This window comes from Musa acuminata, chromosome BXJ2-8 (assembly GCF_036884655.1).
Source record: "Musa acuminata AAA Group cultivar baxijiao chromosome BXJ2-8, Cavendish_Baxijiao_AAA, whole genome shotgun sequence".
NCBI classification, from domain to species: domain Eukaryota; kingdom Viridiplantae; phylum Streptophyta; class Magnoliopsida; order Zingiberales; family Musaceae; genus Musa; species Musa acuminata.
Genome location: NC_088345.1, coordinates 46274741 through 46301217, shown reverse-complemented (window position 1 = coordinate 46301217; position 26477 = coordinate 46274741). Strand labels below are relative to the sequence as shown.

At 39.9% G+C, this 26477-nt stretch overlaps 3 protein-coding genes and 1 long non-coding RNA gene across 7 annotated transcripts; all 4 read right to left on the bottom strand.

The window, feature by feature from the left end:
• Window positions 1–63: 63 nt before the first annotated feature.
• Window positions 64–6409, bottom strand: LOC135619724 (uncharacterized). 3 transcript variants are annotated; one of them, XR_010489458.1, is made up of 6 exons: window positions 6295–6409; window positions 5687–5829; window positions 2876–3676; window positions 2622–2780; window positions 514–771; window positions 64–393 (listed from the first exon to the last, which is right to left on the bottom strand). It is a non-coding gene; the product is annotated as an uncharacterized LOC135619724 (long non-coding RNA). The 3 variants fall into 3 exon arrangements; XR_010489457.1 differs by having other exon boundaries at window positions 64–771; XR_010489459.1 differs by having other exon boundaries at window positions 64–771; window positions 5687–5821; window positions 6295–6406.
• A 2163-nt stretch (window positions 6410–8572) lies between these two features.
• Window positions 8573–10054, bottom strand: LOC135618244 (zinc finger protein 8-like). Its single transcript, XM_065119110.1, has one exon. It carries the CDS (start codon window positions 9625–9627, stop codon window positions 8782–8784), a length of 846 nt encoding a protein of 281 aa, XP_064975182.1. The 5' UTR covers window positions 9628–10054; the 3' UTR covers window positions 8573–8781.
• Window positions 10055–17070: 7016 nt separating this feature from the next.
• Window positions 17071–23334, bottom strand: LOC135619723 (uncharacterized). Of its 2 annotated transcripts, none has more exons than XM_065121999.1 (7): window positions 21344–23334; window positions 21068–21227; window positions 20830–20880; window positions 20660–20711; window positions 20497–20555; window positions 18382–18427; window positions 17071–17292 (listed from the first exon to the last, which is right to left on the bottom strand). In XM_065121999.1, the coding sequence occupies exons 2-7, from the start codon at window positions 21191–21193 to the stop codon at window positions 17156–17158; spliced, it is 471 nt and encodes a 156-aa protein (XP_064978071.1). In that variant the 5' UTR covers window positions 21194–21227; window positions 21344–23334; the 3' UTR covers window positions 17071–17155. The 2 variants fall into 2 exon arrangements, with proteins under 2 accessions (XP_064978071.1, XP_064978072.1); XM_065122000.1 differs by having other exon boundaries at window positions 20500–20555.
• Window positions 23335–23528: 194 nt separating this feature from the next.
• LOC103995278 (uncharacterized) lies at window positions 23529–25137 on the bottom strand. Its single transcript, XM_009415831.3, has one exon. It carries the CDS (start codon window positions 24758–24760, stop codon window positions 23717–23719), a length of 1044 nt encoding a protein of 347 aa, XP_009414106.2. The 5' UTR covers window positions 24761–25137; the 3' UTR covers window positions 23529–23716.
• Between the last annotated feature and the right edge of the window lie 1340 nt (window positions 25138–26477).

The window sequence follows — 26477 nt, the reverse complement described above, 5'->3', positions numbered from 1 at the left end:
CAGGACACCCCTGTAAGTACTTGTAAGGGAAAATTTACACCCAAAACACCGGTAGCAGCAGCATACTCAACGCAAGTAACTTTCCATTAAAATCTGATGGAATAACAGTGGCTTACAAGCAAGCATGAAACTGTTCTTGCACAATGGAAAGCAAGCTTGCCAAGTTTTTCACCACACGTCTGTGATGCATTTGAAAAGAGGAGAGAAAATTGATGTCATTACAAACCAAGTTCGACCATCTCTTCGCCGAAGCCCAGCTGTATATTGCTTTTCCAGATCGGCATGGATTTCTTTACTTGAAGATTTACATGCTTCATGTCCGATCTGTGCTCTGCAGCCGCATTTCATTTCACATCCGACAATTGGCCATAGTCACAAAGGCAACCTCAGACTCTGGAAACGTGTTAGTAGGTGTCGATATCTAATAAATTGCTATGACTGAAACAATTTTGTGGGTACATACCAACTACTACAAGGAACATGATTGTAAAACAATTGAAGGATAGAAATTACCATGAGTCTATTGAACTTCTCCTGAGACTCCTGGTTGGAGAACAGATGGAAGTCCCAGCAACTGGAGGACTGAGACTTTTGACACTGAAATCAGTAATGTGATGACGGACACCTAGATGAACAATTTTCCACTTGATCCAAAATGATAGGTATCACCTCTTCAGTAAGTGCTGTTCTTTTTGTTACCCCAAAGTGGCTTTTTCTTTTGGTCAGTGGACAAGTATCCAACCCCTCCAAAACCTACAAGGTTTTTATTCACTGCACAGACGATCAAGGTAAGCATGGTTATGAAAATGTCCAAGTTACTGAAAACTAATGGCTATTCATATTTCATAGTGGCCAAACAAAACCCAAAGGTTCAAGCAACAATATGATTTTACTAATCTCAACACCATTTCTTCCTTATATTTTAATCTCTTCAATATTATTCATTACATAAAGCTATACAACTGCATCAAAACCATATATTTCACGTTCCAATCTCTGTTTACCAAATACATATTTCTTCATGCCTTATCTACTGTTTTACAAAAATTACCCAACTTCCTGGGGTTTGGTGTTCCATTATTTGAACCTAACCAATTAATTCTTTAAAAATTAGATTATGAAAGCAAGTGCAACCATTCCTGAGGGTCAAGTTTTAGGTTATAAAAAGGGTAGTCTAGGTGTCATGAATGAGTTTTATGGTCATCATGTAGGGTTTTTACACAGTTCATGAAATCCAAGAGTTATACATAATAACACCAAATGTTCTCAATAATTTTCTTGTATCTTCTCTCTTATGAGTTTTACATAATAATCCACAATTGTAATTGCCATGAACTACTGCTCAATAGTACGAGAGAATATCATATATGCCAACCATATCATATCAGCACCTTAAGTGTGAAAATGCAAAATCTACCTTAGTCCTAAAAGTGCTGTGTTGCAGGAAAGCAACAAGATTTGCATCAAATGAACTGTTAAGCACAACAAACTGTTGTACAATCAGCACTAGAAACATGTCAAATTCCAGATCAGCTATACACAAGCCAGTAGAATGGATTTTTTCATTTTCACAATACAACGGAGATCATCACAAGTTCACAGTACGTTCGAGATCTAAAGACCCACTTTGATCAATTTCTACAGGTCTCCCAAGTCTTAAAGTTTACAAAAGGCACAATAAGAAAAAGCACTCATTTGTAACCATATAAAATTGGCAGTATTGGGTACATTTTCCATGACTCCTACAATTTGATAACAGATTTAAATAAACAATAACCTTACTCCTGACTTGACAAACAGCTTTCTCCCTTCTTGCTCAAGAAAAGCGTAAACAAACAGCTAAGATAGCCACGAGCTGCAGTAATAGAATGGAGAAAAAGATGGCTAGAGAAGCACTTTCATAATAGACTACAGAAGATGGACAGAGCAGATTTGCACTTAACGACTGGTTCGTGCTTGCCTCTTTCCAGTTGTACATTTCCTTAAATAGAGAGCACCAAAAGGAGGAACCATACACAAGCAAGTAGAATGGATTTTTTCAACATTGTTTCTATGCTTTCAACTTTCAAGTTTTCAAACAATACGATTGAGATCATCACAGATTCACAGTATGTTCAAGATCTAAAGACCCACTTTGATCAATTTCATTACAGATCTCCCAAGTGTTAAAAGTTTACAAAAGACACAATACAAAAAACACTCATTTGTAACAATATAAAATTGGCAGTATTGTGTACATTTTCCATGACTCCTTCAATTTGATAACAGATTTAAATGAACAATAACACAAACTTGATGTGTTCCTCAGTATAAGAACATTTCTTTTTTTTTTGAAACAAAACAACCTTAAAACAGTCTTGTCCCAAAAGGAATCTACGCAGCTACGCAGAGAAGATAAAAATTAAGGAGTACCACATTCCATGTCAAGGATATATAGGTATACATAACAAAAACAAAAGGCAGTTGATCATGAAAGCAATTTAATAGACAAACCTAGACCCCATATCGGTGAGAGACTTGAGCACCAAGCTACCTTTTCTTTGGTACCAAAATGACCAAGACATAGACTGTGGAGAAAATACTAATTCTCAGCATAATGTTTAAAAAAAACTAAAACTCACCTAATTCCGCAGCTTTCAAAGCAGCAACTTTTGCTGAATTAACATCATTAGTAGATTCAGCATCATTGATAGATGAGTTCAAAGTCTCAGAATTTACTTTCTCATGTGTCTCCTTAGTCTGTTTTGAACTAGATGATGGCACTTCATCAACAGCATTTCCTGATGTTAATGATAAGGATAAACAATTTTACAAATAGTTATGAAAATTCATATGCAAATGATAAAAAAAAAAAGCAGGTTTTTGAGGTAGTCACCATGTTCCAAGTGACCAGGTTTAGGTTCTCTTAAAAAAGAATTTTGCTTGTCTATCAAATCACAGAGGCATTTTTACCATCCATCCCTTGGTGACTTTACAAACTTCTCTCAGTCTGAAGTTCTTTGCATTCGGAAGAGCATACCACCTTCCCATTCATTATATTTCCTTCTTGGTACCAGATCCTCCCACCCATACAAATCCATCTTATTATTGCTGTCAGCTTTTTTCAGTTGAGGTGCACTAGTATCCTTTCCATCAGTTGAATCTTTGTCATATCCCCTCAATTCCTCATGTGATGCTACCTTATCATTCTTATGACTTTCAGGATTCCTATGATAATCTTTTTCGTAATCTTGTGATTCTCTCTCTCTTTGCTGGTCCTCCTCTGAATCATAATCTCTACCTAACCCTACTAGTTTATTTCTAGCATCAGCTCTATCATAATCTTTCATAGAATTTCTTTCACTGTTCTTATTTTTATGTTCTGAAATTTCTTTCACTGTCTCGGTATTTATCAGTTGTTCTCTCATTTTTTGTTCCTCGGTTCTTTACCAGACCTTGATGACTGCCGATAATTTCTATTATTGTCATCAATATGCCTGTCATGCCTACTATAATCACCATGTCTTCTGTAGTCATGGGAATATCCATATGGATGCCTCTCAGAATTCTTCTGAGACTTGTAGCCTCTACTGGACCTGCTACGACTAGAATCCCTTTCTAACTCTCTTCCAACATCCTTTCTCCGCTGATCATCAGATGTCCTGGTTCGATCTTCCTTGAGATGGAAGGACTGCAGCTGTGATCACGTATGGGACTGTCTATTAGCGACAAAAGAAACAACTTAACTAAAACATGCTCACACAATAACATAGAAATTTTCAAGCATTCTATGGGAACAAATCAATAAAGGCGGCAAAAATGTAGGTCTATAGACTATCATGCTTTAGTGATAAATATTAAATTCTCAAAATATAGGTTCTCTCCACAATAGAAAAACTATGGGCACTATGTTGTTACAAAACCAGGCAATTAAGCTCTTTTAAGAATATGTCTTCTATATCCAACCAAAGCTGATAAAAGAAAGTCAATAACATCCTACTAGCCACTGGCTTAGCTAAATGTAGCTACATCACCTAACTAACTTGAATGTCGTGCCTTTCCAATATGTGTTCATCTAGCAAATCTCATCTCTGAGATCCCACATAAGGCCTAACTAGGCATCACCTGGGCGAGCGCCTAAGTTGAGGCACTGGGTTATCAGATGCTTGCCCAGGTTCATTTGAGTTTTTGGCTCAATATACATTCCACCTACCATCCATGCATGACCCTCTCCTTATCTATCCGCTCCATAAATACCAATTCGATCTTACATTCATGCAAATAAATTTGTAAAAAGAAACTCAACTAGATCAACAAAGATTACATTGTCTGGTGTGTATTAACAACAATCCATAACATCAAAGTTCATCATGATTTGCAGATAGTGATGATCTTATTTCTCCAAATGATATTGATGATTCAACAAATAATTGATTGGGAGTTAGTTCTTACACGCGACATGCAAAAGATAATATGGTATTTTATAAATATTAGTTCTTACAACCTAACTTAGAATAAACCAGGTCGGCCAGTTATTTTCCAGATCATATGCACACCAAACACGAAATGAATTGGGCAAGGATCCAATTACTGGTTTTCTGATGCAAGCAGTCAGTCCAGTCCAGTTCTCACAAAACTGTACATGAATTTTTTATCTTCTCGCACTACAAGGTGCTTGTACATCTAAAGATCAGTTCAGTCCATGAATGAAACACTTCCAGCACAACAAAGGAATAGACAACCAAGAAAATATAAAAGGTGCACCAAACAGTTCCAATTAATGTTTGTAATTTGAAACAACAGGATTTAGATGTACAAAACTTCTTAATACAAAAATAATGACATCTATTTTACACATTTTAGAAGAAGAGTCGATCATTTAAATTATACATTTTATTTATTTACATTGTATTAAGTGTCCACTCATGATCAAGAAACAGACAGTAAATTCCCAAGAACTACTTCACAGAAGGAACCTGATCCTTCTTCTAATGAGGTGGAGGAAACACAATCAGGCTACTATCAGCCACTTGTTTAAAGTACAAATATCCATCCTGTCTTACCAATCATGTAGTCCATATTCCTAAATCCTTCTTAACAACAACAAATATAAGTTCCCTCTCACCAATCAGTAAGAGTTAGTTCACATTTCCGAGATCCTATATAGCAAGAACCTTAAAGAGCATCTGTAAGGTTGGATTAATAAAGCTTAAAGAGCAATATTAAACGATTAATAAATCAAAAGTGAAGCCATTTCTCTTACTTAGTAACATCTGTAAGAACAAAATTTCACAACCAGTAGATAAAGTTGGATTAGTTATCATCAGATGAAGATGAATCCGATCTACCAACGGGTGAATGATGGCAGCGATACTTCCTATTAGCTGTATCACTTGTGGGTTTTCTGAATGATGGCTTCATATCTGATTTACTGTAGAATGATCTAATTGAGGGAGACTCCATCATTTATCACACAGGTGCAAAGCGCAAAGACCTCAACTCAGTAAAAATAATGACCAAACAGAAAAGCAAAAAAGAAGAAGTTCATGCATCATGTCCTGAAGTAAATAAGATTATGACATCGGTGTAACTGATTTTCCAAGTTAATCACTTCAACATGGTCATGAAAGCCACAAATAAGGAAGAAAATAGAATCACTAATGTTAAATTTTTGTGATTCATTAACTTAGAATCATTGTCAACTTACTTTGAGGAGTCTCTGCATGAACCTATTTAGATTTGTTGCCCACTTGGAGTAAATCATGAATGTGTAGATATATTTAGAATGGATGAGAAAGTTGCACACTTTAGAAACCATCCAGCGAGTCCCCGAGATAATTTCCTGCATTACTGAAATCATTTGTTGTGTTTCGATTAAGAATTACCGTCAAAATGGGCTGAGGAGCTTCTTGATAATAGTGTTGTACCAAATCAAGAAATATAAATGTCCTTCAAATATATCATGCAAGCGTTCTTTTTATTTTTATCATGAGAAGGAAAACCATATGCATGAAGCAAATTTTCGCCTTAATTTATCGAAAGCTGTAAAGTTCTTTTATCTACAAGAAAAGGTACTTATGATGTGTTCCATTACCACCAAGAACAAAACAGGGAACATCTCAACGACAGTAATAAGATCCAAGAACATAAAGACATGGATGACAATCTAGATAAGACTACTCGCCCAAATTTTACACTAAACTAAACCGAGTCGAGAAGGAAGGTACCAAATCAGAAGAGAAGAAAGAAAGAATCAATTGCCAGAGGGCGGACTGCTAAGAAATTGGATTAAGAGAAAAACCGTGGAGGAGATACCTCATCGAGGCGAACGACACGATCAGAGATGACAGATCCAAACGGGTTGCTATTTCTTTTACGTCCTCGATTCGCTAGGGTTTCAAACCCTCGGTCGAACTTGTCGTTCGAATGGGGCAGACGGCTAAGATATGCTCCTTTCCCCACTTTGTAAGGTACAGTTGGGTCGCATGCCGGTCCGAGTCGCGGAGCGGTCCGATCAACCAACCGGACCGGAGAACCCGGAAGCCCTTCCTGATGGACCGGAAGATTCACTCGGTCCATCTAATATATTACACCAACTAATATATAATTTACTCTGAATAATTATTTTCAATTAATTTTATCATTAATATATACACACAAATTCTTTACGTATATATATATATATATATATATATATATATATATATATATATATATATATATTACTGTGTAGAAAATTTTTCCATTAAATTTTTATTCAATGGAACTTCTCTATTTTTTTAATTTACTCTCTCTCTCTCTCTCTCTATTATTTTTTATTATATTAAGCTTCTCAAAAAAAAAAATTCACTTTTTGACTACGCATACTATATCTTTTAATTATATATTTTATAATGATATGGAACGATATAAGATAATGTAAAAGGCATGTTAGAGCATCTTTATCGGAGTTGCTTGCTAATGACAATTACAATTTCTTATAAAGCTGCAAAATGCTGAGTGGGTTTTGCTCCTCAATTTTTGTCAAACACATGTAAGGACAGAGCTCTAACATTTAGATCAAGGAATTCATTTAGATCAAGGAAACTTGACGGCCATTAAATGTCTTATATCCATAGTGTTTGTGGGGCTAATTAGATTCTTAGGTTTTGGTTTTAGTGGTGATTGGTGATAAAAGTTACAATCTTTTCGAAAAATAATAAAAAATTTCTTATGTTATGCATTATTATAAAAGCAATTTCAATCCTCAACTTGAGACTCCAAGGTCATGATTCATCGTGAGGGAATCTCCCCCAAATCTAATAGATAATTATATCCTTCGTCAATCCGATATAGTAAAATTTTATTTTTCCGAGTGTTATTATATTTGAAAGAAATAAAAAAAAAATATATTTTAACATAGTGTGGTCCTGAAAATAAGTCCGGTCGAATAAATTTGAAATGGGAAGTATAGTTTTTGAAGGAATAGATAGAAGTTGATGAACATTAAATAGATTCAATCAGATGCATTGATAAGCATGAGACTCAGCTAGAAGGAATAAATTAACTTTAAGAGGGACATACATTTTATTCCAATGTATTCATCTATTTATTCCTTCTGATTGGGGTGGGAGATGGTGCTCTTTTTAAGCTACTGATGAGTTGCAGTTGTAACAGTGTGACTTGCAGTATAAGTGGTGGAGCTCACATTTAGAGGAAACCATTCATTAATGATCTGTAGCTTTCTTATAGCAAATTGTACCACAGTGTCTCAGATTGGTCTTCCATGCTCACTAAAGGAGTCTGACCCACCATGCAGCCAATCAAGTGCTTTCTTTCATCTTCTTCCTATCACACAGTGATCAGAATTGAAGTTTGAAATGTCCAACCATGCCAGGTTAAGTACAGTAGGATAATTATACAATGACTGGAGCAAGAACACATCTATCTATTGCATGTACTAGTGCACCTGAAATAACAAATCTTAGGAAACCAAGTCTATCTTGGTTTCATGATCTTATTTTATCACAGAGACCTAAGAAGCAATGAGAGCTCACCAAGCATTTGATTTCTCAGATCCTATGGCTTTTCCAATTCTGTGGTACTTAATTTACTGGATGTTTTCTCATGCAATTGTAGTGCAGCATTGAAGAATAGGATCAAAGATAAGAAGAGCATGACAGTCTTTTAGAACAGTTGTGAGACTCAATATGTTTTCCTACTTAAAATGGGGCAAAACTAAACATGTTTAAAGAATCAAAGACAACATTTAGCAACCATTTCAATATTGAGTATGCTTAAAGAATACATCAATCCTCATGCAAGTTTACTCCACAGCAGTTGCACAACAAAAGTGATAACCTAACAAGATGCATCTAAGACCACAAAAGATAAAAGGAACTCTAAGCAATGCAGGATATTAGTTACAATGCTCAGTGGTGAATGGGGCCAGTTTAAGCTGACACTTCCTGAATCAGTGTTGCAATCATATGTGGTGTCTGTTCCTTCATATCTTGCATTCAGCTAAGCTATAAACACTGAACAGTTAATAACACTCGGCTTCTAAAATATTAGAATGAGAGGTAAAAATAGTATATGCAATGACTCGAAAATCTTGAAGTTTTGGCCCTTCTTCTGCTCACAAAAAAGAAAAGGGAACCAAGTAAGTACTTCCATATGTGAATCTGACAGAATAAAAGAAAAAGGCACCCCACGGAGTAAACTGTCTGAGAGATGTAAACGAGTTTGTGAGATAAGAGAGGCAATAAGTAAGAGAAAATTGCAATTCATTAACGAACTCTTTGGTATCCGATCCTTGATGAACTACAAATGCAAATCCAAACTCAAACTGTTCTTGGAACCAGAATCGAAGCCACCTTGCTCATTTGGGGAAGCCAAAGATGAAGAGGAGGAAGAAGAAGAGCCGACGCCACCCGCACCTTCCACTGCCATCTTCCTTGCGTCTCTTCCTCCGAACGAAGGTAGTGCGGGGGGATGGTTCCCTTGCAAGCCTGCCGTGCTGCCATGCACCGGCATTCTCCATGGCCCCGGGAGTGGGCTACCGTTTATGAGCTGAGATGCGGAACCAAGGCCGCCGTAGAAGCGAGCCGCGGGGTTCGTGACCTGGCCGGTGTGGCTAGTCCATGAAGGGTAGTGGGTCGGGGGCGGGTGGTCGAAACGGGAGGCGGAGGGGAAGGAACTCAGATGGCGGTAGTCGAGGTAGCCGTAGACATGACCGTCAGCGATGAAGCTGGGGTGGTGGTGGTGGTGGTAGTGTTGGGAGGCCATAGCCGAATGGAGATGGGTGCGCTTGGCGTGCTGGCGCTCGCGCTTGTGGGCGTTCTGGTGCCCGCCGAGGGCTTGCGACGTGGGGAACTTGCGGCAGCAGTAGTGGCACTCGAACTTCCTCGAGCTCTCGCCACTGTCAGTCAACGTGGTGGTGGTAGCGGCCGCCGGGGTGTTACTGGTCTCAGTGGTGGAGGAGGGAGGGTCGACGGAGGGGCCATCTTGTGATGCGTCTGGATCGGTGGCGAAGTCGATGCCGAAGAGCCGAATGGCAGGGCTCGTGTGGGATGCATTCTCGCGAGCTGGCCCGGGGCGGATGAAGGGCAGCTCGGAGAAGGAGTCGACGCTGACCTTCATGAAGTTGTGCGTCTCTTGCTCGCCCATCGCACCCGTCTCGGAGCCGCCTACTCCGGTCGACTATGCCGCTATGAGGAGGGAAGGGTAGGGAGTATTGATTTGTGCTTCTTCTTCTCCGGTGGTGGTGGTGGTTCAATTAGTCATCGGAGAGTTAATAGAGATGGAGAGGAGAAGAAAAGAGAAGAGAGGGGGAACCAAAACATGGAGGTGGGACCGGAATTGGTGTAGGGCTGACAAGGGATGATGCTAAACTAAAGAGGCTTTTTGCTACTCAAACAACTTCCAAGTACTACCCGCTGCTGTTACTCACTGCTGCATGCTACTACTACTACTACTACCAACTTGACCTCCCATCACCTCCAACCTTCCTTCGTGTTCTCTTTTCTCATCTGTACACGCCATGAACTTAGTTGAATGCATCTCTCTCTCTCTCTCTCTCTCTCTCTCTGTCCATCTCTGAGTGTGTGTGTGTGTGTTGCTTTGAACAGGGATTGGTAGGTGGCACTGGATTCTTTATGGCCGTAAGCTTCTTTGTCTGAGCGCTGTAAGTGGTCCTGGGCTGTGGCCATCTCCACCACCATGGACTAGAACGGCGAGTTGCAGTAAGTTAAACATGCTTTTACTGGAAACGTACTCTCTTTTCACCTACAGGTGTTCATGTAGGACGACTGTGACGGAGGGCTACACAATCCTTGTCTTAAGATCAAATAAATTGATTGACAGGAGGACCTGTTATATACATATATATATTCACCTCGTTTCCCAACTTAGTCCGTGTCGAATAAATGCACTAAACTATCTTCCATCTGAAGATAATAACAATACAATTTACGTAGCTATCGGATTGCCTTCTGCTGTGGGAGCATGCACTATCACATTTCAATGTCACCGAGAGGAAAAAAAGGATGACAAGGAAGGAGAAGCGATTACCGAAACCAATATGGCGAGCGGTCACGTAACTGATAACGACTCGACATGCGTGGTGGATTCACATAACTGTCACGTAGGTTGCTTTTCTCAGAATGACACTTAACCTAGATTTTGCAAGCAGCAAGAAAAGATGTGAGAGACGGATGGGAAACGGAGGGTCGGAGATGGATGAGGAGGGCGGGAAGCCCAATGGTACGGTGTCGTTTTCAGGGGAATGGTAAATGTGGCAACCATCATCATCAACCTTCTCCCCTTTATTTGCTCTCTTTCTCTTTTCCCCAAGACACAGCAGTAGCCTTTTTACAGCTCGAAAAAGGCTCAGTTTTGCTGTTTGGTAGCAGTGGGAAGTAGTTATCCGGCGTTGTTGCGGGAATCGATAAGTAGGTTTTGTGATACCGGAGGCGATGTTTGAGCCGCTCTGCCTGCCGTCTGGTGTACTTGGGTTTAGGCTGATATAGTAGTTTAATGATCATGGCATGGAACGGCGCCTGTGGAGGAGAACTGCGAAGACAAAGAGAGACTCCGAGTTAAAAGAGGAATTATTAATGCATGCAACGACTCATCATATGTGGATACAAAATTGGGCCCCGTTTCTTTACGTGAAAGCAACTGAAGAACATCGGTACGTAGTTATTTGGGAGGCCGAGATGAACTTGAAAGTAAAAGATCAGTAATCAAATAATATATCGAATCTTAATCTCTTAAAGAGTTTGAATCTAATTAGAACTCATCGAATCCTCCAAAAGTGTCTGTCAACCCAACGACAGTAATTGGCTTCTCTGTGCAAGATGAAGTGACCTGCAGTCACTGAAACCAGAAGAAGGTGGATCGGAATGGTTGGAACAAGTTAAAGGAGGAGAGACAGAGTCGAGTGCGCTTCGAAATGAGTCGTCCTCCCGACGAGGAAACAGAAGGTTGGTTTCATGAAATCCAACGGGGTTGGCAAGAAGAAGGGCAGTGGAGAGTCCAGCTAACAATTCTACGGCATGCAGGAGAGCGGAAAGAGCCATTCTACTACTGGCAAGCATGGGCCTGAGAAAAGTCAGAAGGTTCCTGTGGGAGTACCAACAAGTGAAATCGACTTTGTGTGCATTCTACAATATTGACTGAACTCTTTATCTGCAGAGTTGCTGTAATTCCTGCATGTCTCACCAATTTTGTAGTCATTCCCTCCATCCCCCACCTTCAATAACTGTTTTCTACCCTCCTCCCCTTACGGTTTCTTCACCCTCTTGATTGCTCCACAGGGACAGATCACTGTCGTCCGACCATCTGTCCCATCTCTCAAACTTTGGGCTCCTCGCTCGGCACCAAACTCTCAGCTCTGTATTAATGGTGGCACTGTCCTAACGAAAGCCACTCTGCTGTCCCCCCCCCGTTGTGTCTCCAAGAAAATTGCCCAACTCTCATGACACCGACTCCTGAGGTCATCATCATCATCCATCCATCCATGGTGGATACAAATCACTACATAACACTAGCTGAAGCGAAGTCATCGTTAGATCTGCGTGAGGTGCTCTGGGGGACCGTCTTCCGGACCCCCTCGAACTGGAGTTGTCCCAGTGTCCTGCCTACCTCAACTTGAGAAATCATGGAGGATGCCTTCTTGCATGGAGTGGAGTGGAATGGAGATTCAAATTGTTCTGCTTCATGTACATTGTCGCAACCCATGGATCAGAACTGCACCAGCTTAAGCCGCAGGACTGGAGATTGAAATGGGCAACCGAGAGGGTTTTGGATACTTAAACTAGGAGGAGGCCATGGATGCACTTGTTGGAGCACTAGAGAGGCGTCCAGTACCAGAATTTGAGGGTGATTGTTCCCTCCATGTAACACTCATGCCAATGTCAGAATTGGATAGGGCCTAGCTCTTAAAGACTTAGGTGGTCTTCTCAAGACATGGTGTGATAGTGCTGTCGGGAGATCTCCAATCTTAGGACCACCAAGTGAAGTAAAGAGTTGGCGATAGGAGAGTAGCAAGGAAAAGATGGAGGGAGGGAACATAGGAATTCCTTTCACATGTTTGGCAATCAATAAACAGGAGAGGGGAGGTGGAGGGAAGAGAATCTTGGGGCATGTAATATGATTGGTGCTCCACTATACATATAAATAAATAAATATATTTGTTTATTTACAAAGTTGAGGTTCAGATGGAGTTGAACATTCCTTATCAGGTTGATATGACCAATCTCACTGGCTGGATATCGCATTCCTACGGCTCATGAAAGGGATTGGTTGATGGAGGAAGTGAATGGAGAGAGAGAGAGAGCTCACAAGGAATCAGAAGTGGTTCAGTGATCACCTCATTTTGCAAGACCTTCGACAGATCACCCTAATAATTGCTCAGCATTGACATAGTCTGAAGGATTTGGCAGCTTATGATGCTGCATCTCAGTTGCAACCATGGGCATAAAACAACTTGAGAAGGAGGAGGAGGATGTGAGACCTGGTCAGGTGTGTGAACCAGTATTGATCAGCTTCATCTTCTGGGTTAATGGGGACAACAACTTGGCTCGGATGGCAATAGCAACAAGGCAGAGAGCTCTGTTGTTAGAGGACTGATGGTCTCTCTTAAGGGCCCAGAATGATAATGGGCAGTAGAAGGCAAAGCATGCTTGGAGTTAGGACCACTGCAACATCCCAAGGTAACAGCTCAATCTAGTGGGGGGAACTTTTAATGACAGTTTTAAGTTCTTGTTGCCTTTCTGCAGTGGGATGCTCACTTATTAATCTGATGGTCCAGTGATTTAATCTGATTTTGAGATTGATGTTGCTGCATCAACTGCTCCATTTAGCCAAATAAAATGGGAGCACTGAGATCCAAGAAAGGATACAAAGCAAGAAAACCTGATGACCAATGGATTGATGAAATAGAATCAGAACAAATATGTTCTGATCATTCACTCTCTGGCAGAGTCTCTACAAGCTGTACAAGTCAGAAAGAACTACTATTAGAAGCATGACTTGCAGCAGTAAGACTATCACTACAAGAGAACATGAAATGATGCAGCAGAGAGATTAGATTGCAACTAGGACCAAAATCAATGCGGTCAATCGAGTAGGATCAGCATCTACAGACCTAAACAAGATATGAGTAAGTTGAAGAGCATTCAATTCGGAGGTGGGAGTCCTCCAGAATACTAGCGAGCTATGAGTACATGGTTGTGCAAGTAAAAGTTAGTGGGAGTAGGAACAAATGGATTGCTCTCCATCAGAGAGAGGCGACCCATTGACACTATAACTCTGGTAGGTGAAGGTTAGAGAAGTTCACATGAAAGTTGTAGCCATAATAAGTTGGATTCCTTAAAGATGGTCCCCTTTCCTTTACTACTGAGAGACATGGGGAAGATGATACATCACAGCGAAAGGTGTAGCAGTATTCTTGTGAACCACTCGAACCCTTTGGAGTGATGCAGAGGAGAGGACGGATGCTACATGTGCTGAGGAAGTACTCGAATGTGTGTAGATAGCATTTCTTAAAACACAGCTTACATTCCAACAAAACTATGTACTTCATTAGGTTAACAGCCCTGCTGGGCAATGCAAGAACGCAGGAGAAGTATCCTTATCTGTGTGTAGAGTGGTGCCAAAGGCGTCCTGCTCATAAAAGAGGGGAGAAAGGGAGAGTCCATACCATGGTAGGCCATCTTGCTTGCCTTCGTAAAACGACCCCTGTGAACATTATTACAGGTGGTCCAAAACAGGGGTCGAACTCTTCCTTACGTGCTTGTGCTCACCCTGTCTCTTTCTTGCTTGCATTGTATTCCTAAAACATGCCTCTCTCTCTCTCTCTCTCTCTCTTTCATAGCAATATGGTGAGAGGGGACAAAGACGTGCACTGGGTTGGAGGAAAACTGCAGTTCAAAAAGCAATTACACTGTGGCAACATGGTTCAAGTACCAGACCTTGTTCTCAGTTTTGGAAGCCTTCAGGGTGGCCTCAACAATGCAGCTGCCATGTTCTGAGTTGTGATATTTGAGACAAACCATCACTTCAATTCTCTGCTAATTAACATCACTTTTAATTCTTTGTTCCATGTAATAAAATCTTTTCCTGTTCATGGAAACAGCTCTTCTTCTGCTTCTTTTGGGATTTCTTGTATTGCGTTGACAAGACTGCTGACATTGGTTAATAAGCAGAACTATATATATATATATATAATGACAATTTTGACTACTGTTCATGATATATCTATCCATATATTTGAAGTAGGAAAATTAATGATAAAAAAATAACTAATATACATCCATTCTAAATAGAAAAAAATTAAAAAATCTTTTAAGAACATCCCTTAAGATTAAAGTCAGTGGCTAGCTTAGTTGATAAAGATTTTAATATATCATCGTAAGATCCTAAACTTGAATCTCGTATTGGTCACTTATCTTTTGAAAAATAAAATATTTGGATTAATTATTGATTAAATTTACTTAACTTATGACCGTAAAGTCACTTAGTCAAGGTTGAGACCAAACTATATGCAATTTATGCTTTTGTAGTAAGTGAAACATTTACCAATACCTATAATTCTTCGATCACAATGGTTCCTAACACACTATCACATAAATAAAGCATGATTTATAGACACATTGAATTTAATATATCAAATTTGTAAATGTCAAATAGTCAGTCTACAAGTTTTCAAACGTAAAATAGAAGCAAATGCTGAAGAGAATCAAATGTCTCCATGTTTTGCACATCCCTTACATTGAAACAAAATGGTGATGAGGTTTGAATTAACATAAAGACTTGGGTATTAAGTTTGAGTTAGCCAATGGGGGTCTCTCTCTCTCTCTCTCTCTCTATAACTGGTTCATCTTCCTTTTCCCTCTCTTCTCCGTGGCCATGTAAACATGCTAGTCCTCTTCCTATAACCCCCTCTTGTTCTTTCTTCTCAGCTCTTTTGAAGCATTAATAGGACTGGGAATTGCAACTTGGTGCACATAAAAAAACACTGCTTTAGAAAGCTTAAAAGGAACTCTGTATTGGTTAAGCTCGTTAAATTTTATGGTGAAAGTGAAAGGAAAAAAGAGATTGATATGATGAAAAAAGGACAACATCAGACCTATGCATCAGGGAAGATGTGAGCAGCGTGCGGTGTCGCATACTCTACTGTTCAGGGAGTAGACGACGGGGGGGGAGGAGGAGGAGGAGGAGGAGGAGGTTGCACTGCGACCAGATCTATGCATTGTACCGGGCCACAGAAGTGAGGCAGAAGAGGCTGTGAGAGCCCCCAACCAAATGATGGAATCTACCCAAGTCGTGAGCTGGCTCATGACTTCATCCGGGTTGGCACGCTGTGAAGCAGCTACCACGGTCGGTCATGCGGAAGTACAGAGGACGGAGCAGTTAGTGGGGCGGGACTCGGCTGTCCCGTCTCATTGGATCAGGCCATGCCGGGGGTCACGCCAAAACGAAGCACGCACCCAGATTTCCCCACGCGTTGCACAAGGCTCGAGAAGATTTCATTAATGTTTATCTATAATTTCTTATTTTTAATTCAAATTTAAGGGAACTGGTAAAAAATATATTAGGAGGATTTCACTACAAAAGATCCTCATTTTCTTGTTTTCCCAAATAGCACACCTTCTTTTGATTTTTTTTTTTCAAAAAATTTCTTTAATTCAAAAAAATCTAAACTATATCTTAAGTCTTACCTTCGGTTATAATATTTTATTTTTATTATAATATTTTTGACCCAATATAATTTATTTAAAAACACTATAAATGATTCAAATGAAATCAAAGCATACACATCATACTATACTAAGATTCAAATAAATATTTATAATTTATGAATAATATCACCCAAATATAATTTAAAAACTAACTTATTATAGTATTTTTACTATCATAATAAAAAATACTATAAAGTCTACTTCAAAACATCATAGATAATAAACTCCTAAGCTCAACCAAGCCAACTAGAAATCTAAAAATATGACATCATAATGCACTAAGAACAATAACAAGAGACATAATATAATATTACTTATAGGATTTTTATAATATTTATACCATTTTTAATATCTCAACAGAAAAAACACTGTTGAAAAAAATATTTTGGATATTTTTTAATTAAAAACACCATTTGGATAAAACGAAAAAGGGAAATGCCATCTGGAAAAAACTCATTTTCTTGATTAATCACCCAAAATATTAACTATTTTACCCCCGGAAAAAAACAATCTTGCTTCTTTGTAATATTGGAAAACCTATCCTACACAAAATAGCTACTGCCACCTAAAGCTGTCCGTAAGGACAGATACGGTCTGGTTCGAGGTTGGGACCAGGAATTACTGTTACTGTCATGCAAGGCTGTCCATTGAGCACAACCACATCTGTATCAGCTGTCACCAATGAGTTCAAGAATCTATTGACAATGTTCATGTCCTAAACGTATTTTTTTCCTAGGGGAGGGGGTGGTATTTTGGGTTATGTTAATGGATGAGAACCACCAAATGGGTAGCATATTAATAGAATTAAAGTAAATGATAGAGAATATAAACAAAATTCATACTCAGAAAGTGAAGGAAAGGGATAGAAAGAGAACTCCTCCAACTATTCTATATAAAGGAAATGTTGCTTCGACATATTAAAACACAGAAAATGGTCCCAAGTATGGATTTTAGACATCTCTCGAAGATTGAGATGAATGGGATTCTTCGATGTATCGAGTGGCTCGTGATACCGCATAGTGTGATGCACTTGAAGCAGCATAATAAGATGTCACAGTCAGCTGAGCAAACCTTGGAACGGCGTAAGCTGGATAAATTGAAGAATTTGTTAGAATGACTTGTACTAGAAAAAGAAAATTGAAGAAAAAGCAATATTTAGCTGCGTTACTACGAACAGACTTATCTTGATGCCACTACAATATTTTAATATGCTGAAGGATTGTTACCCTTTGGGGCTTCTCGCAAGAATCCAAAAACTGGGCAGTTATGATGTGTATATTTATTACAATTCAATGATCAAAAAGGGTAAATATGCTGTTTTAATTGGAGTGACATGTCTTGTATGTGAAGCAACAGCAACGCATACAAATGACGGATATAAAGGATGCTATATAAAGTTCCAGTCAGCTGCCAGAACAACCGGGTATGAGTTCCTGGGATACCCTTGAAACTTGGAAATCACAAGGATAAGAGCCTTAGAAATAACACCTTTCCTAAACCACACTATGCACTATTAGACTGTTTCAACACTCGTATCACTCAAAATAGAACTCTAAACACTACCACAATAAGCAAAAAAAAATATGAAATCAGGATATATACTGTAAAAAAATAGTATAAACTCCATTTTCGGCCTAAACTCAATATAACCCAACTATGTGACGGTTTAGGCTTGCCTATACTAGATTATGATTTTTTCCTATGTGAAGATGGTTGAATTAAGCTATCAAAGACTTGATTTAGGGTATTTTAGGCCTCGTGGACTACATGAAATATGAAGAGTGATTTGACCAATACCAGCTTGACTGCATGCCAGTATAAATGTTCAGGCAAAAGCACCATAGGCAAATGCCACAGTGCCTGACATCAGTGTACTCTGTGCATGATGCTAGGTTTGTAATTTCCATGTTGGGTGCTTAGTGCAAGTTAGACACCTGAAAACACTAAGCTTTTCTCAGCTATGACAATACATATGATGAATACAAACTCTAAGCTGCTGCAGGCTAGTAATTGTATTTCATGGGCAAAATTGCTACAACTTCAGAGAGAACAAATGCTACCAAAATTCGCTTTCTAAATATTGAAAACACTAGGGACAATGAAACATGAATTCAGCAAAATATAATTTCTTTAGGATGTTGAGCATGAGAAACAATGGCCATATTATGCTTTTTACCTCCTAATGATGCACTAGCTCCTGAATACAACAGCAGTGGAGGAATCTGCGTCAAAAAGAAAATGTCAAATGGCAATGTCATAAGAAAATAAGATGAATAAAAAAAGATAGTTTCTATTCCTTCAATCACACTATCTCAATGTTAGCAAATACTACTTCCATAATGAAAATGGGTTAGTGTCTTTCCCACAGCCAAAAAAGCAACAAGTTCATGGATACCACTTTCATGCAAAAGATGATTAGTCAAGCTTGTCATGATCAATCTCCCAATAGATGATGGATGATCCATATACCCAACTAACTAACAGCAATGTTTTGAAAAGTTCATCTTAGGAGAACATGAGGACTGAACAAACTTTGTAATTGTCAAGTCAATAGGTAGATAATCATCTTCAACTTAGACTTTAGAGTGCTATACTATAATATAGAGGTCACTCTAAAGCACCAAAAATGTGATCCTTAAAGTGCCTCAGAAGTGCTGAAACTCAGCACATAGATCAAATTCTTAAGGTCTATTGATGTGTTGATGGCCCTACTATGGGTGACAGGACTAACTGGGAAGGAAAAGATGATCGATGAAATATGATGCAGAACAGCATATCTTCGAAAAGGTACTTTTTCAAAGTATCCACAACTAGAGCAAGCAATCAAATAAGATAGAAAAAGCAATGTCTTCAAAACAAATGTCAACTGCAATATTTTAAAAGAAAACCATGGTGTGATAGCGGTAGAAATACTGTGTAGTTCATTTGCTATAATCAAAGATATGTGGTTCAATTAGTCTATTAAGAAGAGCAACTAAATAAGTACAGCTAATATACAACCAAATTCAAGGTTTTAAAAACTGACCATATCGGTCGGTACAATCCAGTTCTAGTCCGATGGTTGACCAGTATAGCAACAGAGCAATATTGCTCGTATCAATCAAGAATTAAGCTCACCACCACACAAGCTTACCATACTGAGCTTACAAGGTGGTAAGCTGTCTGGTACCAAGTTGTACCAAGCAATGAGACTACCACCCGATACTCGTACCCAATGTAATCCTTTTTTCTCTCCTGTCTAGTTTCTGCGTCTCCCTATCGCCACTGCATCGATGTGTCCTCGCCTGCTCGCCACTGCTCCGCTTTTGCAGTGCCACCTCTCCTCCACTGCATGGTACAACTACTCTCCCTTTTATTCAAAGTGGTTCGACCTCTACTGACAGTTTGTACACTATATGACACTGGTACTATATTGGTCAAACCATTGACAGATATTGCTATCAGATCATGATTATAATGCTTGGCGAAATTAAATTATTAACAGGCATATAAAGGTGGCACCAAAATAAAAGAGTTATGGATGTATTTACTTTTAATTAAGAACTTATTTAACTAACATGTAATAAAAAATTATTAAAGGCCTCTGTGACTGATATCATATAATTATGGACCATGAATTGGCCACCAATTGCATGAGTCTGATACTGCAAAGGATGCTACCCAAGAGACTTCAAGACTTGAACAGCATAGTTCTATACTTCCAGAAAATAGCTATAACATGAAGATAGTTACAAACAGAATCATACATCTATGTTACTTAGCCTACCATTAGCATTCCTTTTGATCGCAACATATGTCATATAGTAAGTGTGCATTGTCATGAATGTATGACTCTGCATTATTAGATCATTTTATTAACTGCAAAGCCATGACATGTTAAGAACCATACAACAATCAAATGAGGATGACAAATATATCTGTTTTGCTTCTAGAAACAGTTTGACTGTACTTGTATTTGGCTAAACAAAAAAACTACAACCACATATTGCATTTACTAGGACAGATCATTTGCATTGTTGCTTGGAAAAGCTCCAAATTGAAGGTAATATCAACAATGTAGTTTGTAGTTACCAAGATGAAAGTGCATAATCGAATGTATGTATATATGTATGTATATATAAGCATATACATATGTATTAGTGCCTCCACTTTATTGAGAACAAACAAGGCAGTATCGAGAAGATTATTGCCAGATATCAATCAACTAATATACATAGTACATATCAGACATCCTGTAATAATTCACAAAAAATAGAAATTCCAACAAAATTGATAAAAAAAAAATTATTACCACGAAAAGAAAATGCAGCCATTTGGGCCCCTTTACATGCTTCTGAACAAAAGGAATCCCTATCAGAAATACCCAGAAAACTCATTTTCAGAACAATCTCAATAGCTCAATTAAGGCAAGGGACCAATTAATTTTTTGAGAGTGGGAGCTAATATCACTCTACCTATATTCATCCCATGGACAGCACTAAGCATCACGCCAGCCCCTGAACCAGCCTACACAACACATAACAGCTGATATAAATCAAAGTCAACAGAACAAGGCAGCATATGTATGATCTTTAGAAAAAAATTCGAACAGGTCAAAAAATGCAACAACGAGAGAGATCTATACCACAAAAGTTGCATCATGCAAAACAGAGTTGATGGCCCATTCCTCTTTTTCCTGCACATTTCAGAAGTACTTATAAGTACACAATAACAAGGAAAAAAGAATATAAATTCAAACAAAAACATTATGAACTGTCAATAAATTTAATTTTAATGCGTCAACCACACATTACAAAGAAATAACGGTATTCAATGAAAAAAAAAAGAGGCAAACACAAGAGGAAGAAGGAAAAATACAGAACTGAGTTAGGGTTTATGAGAGAGAGGCAACGGGGGCAACGAGCAGAGCCTAAGCCAGGATTAATCGTGGGGTCATGGTGTAGATTGCCTCTCCGGAGCTTCTCCTCGTATACTTCTCTCGTCCCCATCGTCTTCTCCTCCTCTCCAAAGACCTCAGAACCCCTGGAATACGCAACATCAGTCACAACGCTCTTATAATCTGAACCACACAACTTTGTTGACGGAAACGATGGAGACCAGGTGAGTGAAAGGAGAGGAACCAGGAAGAGAGAACTTACCCTAGATGGCAAATTCACGGCGATCTCGCGGCTGGGAGATAGAGAAAGGGGGCTGTCGGGGGGAGGAGCTGGGGGAGGAGGAGGCGGCCTGAGTGCTCTATCTCCCTCTGCTCGAGAGAGAGAGAGAGAGAGAGAGAAGGGGGGCTGAGCACGGGAGAGGGGCGTCGGCTGGGAGGCACAGGGAGAGCAACACCGAGAGGGTAGAAGGGAGGATGGCCGACTTATAATCGACAGCCGCCTTTCACGCAAAGGAAGGACAATCGTCACCGGGCACCTTCCACGGGAAAGAAGTCCCTTCCATGGCGTCACAGGGGTTGGGGGAGGGGGAAGTTGGGTTTAGATCGGGCTTGATTTGGTATAGTTTAGCCCACCTTGTCGTTAGAATGGCTCGGAGACGGTTCGAACAAAGGCTGATTTGGTTCAGACGCTCTAAACCGGTCTGACATTCATCATTTCTTACTTATTTCACATCTATTATCTTCCCCCTTTTAACTCCACGGCTATCATATCCCCGAATAAAGAAATACATGTTCTTTGTTCCCTCAATGCGCCTGTCCTGTATTAGATTAGTATCAGTGCATCATGTTCTTCATCAACAATAGCTCACATGTCAGCATATTGCAGACAAAACCAAAAAAAGAAAGATAAAAAAGGAAACAATTTTAATGACCGATCACACCAATTGACTAGCTTATTAAATGTTTATAAGGAATCCATTCATTAATATCAACTTCCTGTGCTTAGCTAATTCCACCTTTTCACCAAAATATTCTTTCTTCTTCCAATTTCTCTACTCGAATATCAGGTCTGGCGCTGCAGAGATTTTCTTAATAACTTAGCTTAAAATCCTTGAATTAACATCACTCTACAGAAAACTAAAGTCAAATTTTAGGAAGGGTAATTTTTTACTTGGTCACTACCACTGCAACAAATTTCTCGCATAGCAAGTATTATGACATTTATGACCTTATGGAAACAAAAGGTATGTAGATCAAATATCACATTTACCAAACTGATACCGAACTATGGCATTAAATCTGCTGATGAAAAAAACTCACACATTCATGAGAAAATAATAATCCACTGCTGAAGACAATTGAATGATTTTGCACTATTAAACAGAGACTTGGTTTTTTCTATGCAAAGGGAAGATAGTAAATCCCATCACCCTATGAAATTATCTGAAGATAACTCTAAAATCTCCCAAATACAAGTATACAAGTTTAGAGAAAAAAAGAAAAAAGAAAAGGGACCCTAACATATGATGTACCATATTAGGGCCTTTGGACATTAATTTAACTCTGGTTGGACTCCAAAATATCTTATAAAATTGTCGCTAAAACTAGTGATGAAAAAATTACAAATGTTGCTGGACAAGTTTCCAACTTTGATGCATAGACACCTTGGTTCTTCTACTTCATGACATTGATCTTCCCTAGATATAATGGAGACTCTCAAGAACCTTTGGTTATTTGATTTGAGTATATGTCAGTCTCCAGACTTCATCAAATTGCTCTAAGAACCGATCCACACACAGAAAAAGAGGTCCCATGTTGACTGGTGTGAGGAGGCTTTATTGATTCTGAAGCAAGTAAAATGGAGGTCAAGCCTAGGTCTTTGATTGAGTCTGCCGACGAGTACTGTTCAGATCAAAGATAAAGGAAGACTAAGTAGCAGTCATGAGTATTGCCTAAACTATTATGTGGCTGAAGTGACCAAACCTAGAGTGTTCCAAAATCATCCAATGATGATGGTTGAAGTCAGAATTGTCCCAATATAGTTCTTGGGAAATGAAAAGGGACCCATTATGATGCAAACTGAATCCATGGGAATTGATGATTTTCATGCTTGGGTTAAAAAGAATAGAACAAACAGTTTCTTTTGTCACCAATCTGCAAAACATTTTGCAACTTGACATAAGAAAAGCCAACATTGATATTAGCTAAAGAATTCCATAATACTATAAGCAAACAGAAAGTGCAAAAGGAAGGAGGCCAATGAATAAAGATATGGAAAATGAAGCCCTAAATTATGCTGATAGTTGGCATTTCTTGTCATTCTGAAACCAGAAAATGTCAAATACAATACTTAAAAGAAAGGCCAGACACCATCTCAAAACAAAGCCTTCAATATCTCAGTCAGTCATGCAACCCAAATTTCACAATCAAATATTGAAGTCTGCAAGAGAAAAAAAACCTCAGAACACAGAACCCATGGATTGGAATGCATTTGAATGAAACTACTCCGAAACTCAAAAGCACTATCTTAACAAAGATTTGTATCCTATTTTCTTTGAAGGGATAAAAAAAGAAACAACCAAAATAACCTACACACAGAAAGAAGGAAAACCAGTTATTCATATTATATTCATTATCATATATCGAAGCCCTCCTGCTTCTTTGTGGACAGACGCTTCAGGAACTCATACGTGGTAATCATGGTGGTTGCAGACATCGACATTGAAGCCCACCTTGGCCCTAATCCTCGGTAACATGCGCTCCACCCTCCCTCCCTTATAAGGCTCCTTACTGTTCGACCTATGGTCATCGGTCCCTCCTTCCCACCTTCCATCACCTGTATCCTCGTCTTAATCGTGTCCAGAGGCATTGTCACTAGCGCGGCCGCACCACCTGCCATTGCAGCGCTTAGCCCCTGCACTACCACCACTGTCCTGTACTCAGGCTTCACAGCACCACCGCTGTTATTTCCATACTCTTGCTCTTCAAAGCCAAATCGTAGACGACAAAGATAGTACCCAATTCCACTCCAAATTAGCTTTTGGGACAGCGAGTAGGAAGCCCACCAAACAGCATTTGAGGGGGCGTATGTCAATATAGACATGCCGAACCCTCTGTAAAGCCCGCGAATTCCGTCGCTTGCGACGATCTTCCGGAATGCGTCTATACCACCGAGGTACTTACTAGTGAGTCGGTGATGGCCTTGGACCATCAGCCGCTGGCTGATGACATCGATGGGGGTCCATACAACCTGTGCTGCGACGGCGGCGCTCAGTCCGGCGACCGCGCTGGCTACAGCGGAGGCAGTGGTCTCGGAGACGCCTAACTGGATGGTGGCGGTGCCAACGGTGCTTTTGGTGACCTCCAGGGCGGCCATGTAGAGGGTGCGGGCGGGGACGGTGCCGGCAAGGGACGTGGCGAAGCCACGGTAAAAGCCAAGGAGGCCCTCCCTGCGGAGGATGGCGGCCGCGGCGGCGCAGGCGGAGGGTGGCGCGGGGTGACAGACCTGGAGGCGGGTTTTGAGGACGACCGCCGGGTAGAGAGCGGCGGAGACGGCGGAGAAGAGGGCAGCGCCGAGGACGAAGAAGCGCGACTTGTCCAGCATCTCCCAATCGATTTCAGCAGGCAGGTGGAGCTTCGCCACCTCCTCCCCCTCCGCCTCTGTCGCAGCCGCCGCCATCTCCGCGTCCTCCGGCGGCGGCGTCTCAAACTCTGGCCTCGAACCTATGTCTACAACCTCTCCTCCATCTCCACGACCAATACCAAGCAAAAATAATCTAACCCTAACCTTATTCAATCAAGCCTCAAAGGACGAGGGTTAGGGTTGCAAGAAGGGCACGAGCGGCTCTCCAGACAAGAAGTGACAGACTACGGCGGGCGTGGCGGCGGGGAGCACTGAAAGCATCTCCGCCGTCGTTCGCCACCAGATCTACAATTAGGGTTTGCGTGAACGAAGCGCGAGATTGGGCGAGAGGGCAACTTTCCTATCTCCTTCGCTCTTCGCTTCTAGAGAGAGTGTAGTGCAGAGGGAAGGGGAACAGACTGGATCAGGGGGCAATTTTGGGTGCAGAAATCAACCAAGCATATAACTACATATATATTCCTTTCAAAACAGTTATTTTCAAATTTACCCCTACTGATTTTACTTATCATATTATATTCCTAAAATATAAATAATAGATTTAATTTAGTTAATTTATTATCTAATAAAAAATAAATACTACTAGTACAGCAATAAAATTGAAACTCCCAATTAGCTACATAGATGCTTTATTGTCATTGAGCTCACTAAAAAATATATATATTTAATTAAGTTTTAAAAAAAATTATTAAAATTTTTTTTATTACGGGAATAAGTTGTTGACATCCTGGTCAATTTGACGTAGTCCGAACTTGTATATATAGGATTGTCCGACATGCCTCTAAAATAAAATTGTTAAGCTCCCAATGTGTCATCTATACGAAGACCGAGATCAAAAAAGATCTCCTGACATGATCATTCAGACGTCCAAATTAATAACTCGAGATATATATATGAGTATGAATGAGAGTGATCAAAAAGATAACCTTCCCTTTTTATTATATTGAATATGAGCTTTTATACCTAATCGTAAAGGAATTAAATATTTTATAGAATATTCTACAAAGAGATAACCTCTAACTACCTCCAATAATATCTCATTGACCTTTTATCTACACGGGCGATAAAAGAGAACAATCAAAAAATGCATGCCCTAGACCCTTATCCACATAAATAGATAAGTAGAGGGTGACCTATGTCTTCTCGTTCCACCCTAGACACCACATGACGATCACGTGTCGGATGATAATTGACTAACGGTGTACTCCATATCATTCGTCCCCCCCCCCCGTCCCCCCCAAGCATACTTCAGGGCTCTCATAAGAGAGATCCGAAATATCACATCTAGTATATTCGACACATCAAGCTTATGCCTCTTTGATTGGTTTTTCAATTACGTACATTAAGCGAATGCTAACGTGGTTAGGGGGCATCGACGTCTTAAATTGATGACCCTCGTCCCTCGGTAAGGGATCGCTCCTAGCTGACGAGCCCTCCTTGGTAAAGGATAAATCCCTACTGATGTGAACTTGACTCTCTTTAAGTATGGAGGGTTGCAGGCGCTATTGGTGGTGATCCATTGCTGACTTACCCCTTGTATTATTGAGGAACACATCTTGGTTGGACAAGGTAGAGTTTCCCAACCTCCACGTCTCTTTCCGACTTAGTCAAGTTTGTCGATTGCCACTACTTGGGCAGAGGACAAGGTTGGGTTCTTCGACCACCACACCTCAGTGATCACGATGGGAAAAGAGAGGGTCGAGTTTCCAAACCTCCATGCCTCTAGCGAAGGTGAGGGTTAGGTTTCCTGACCATC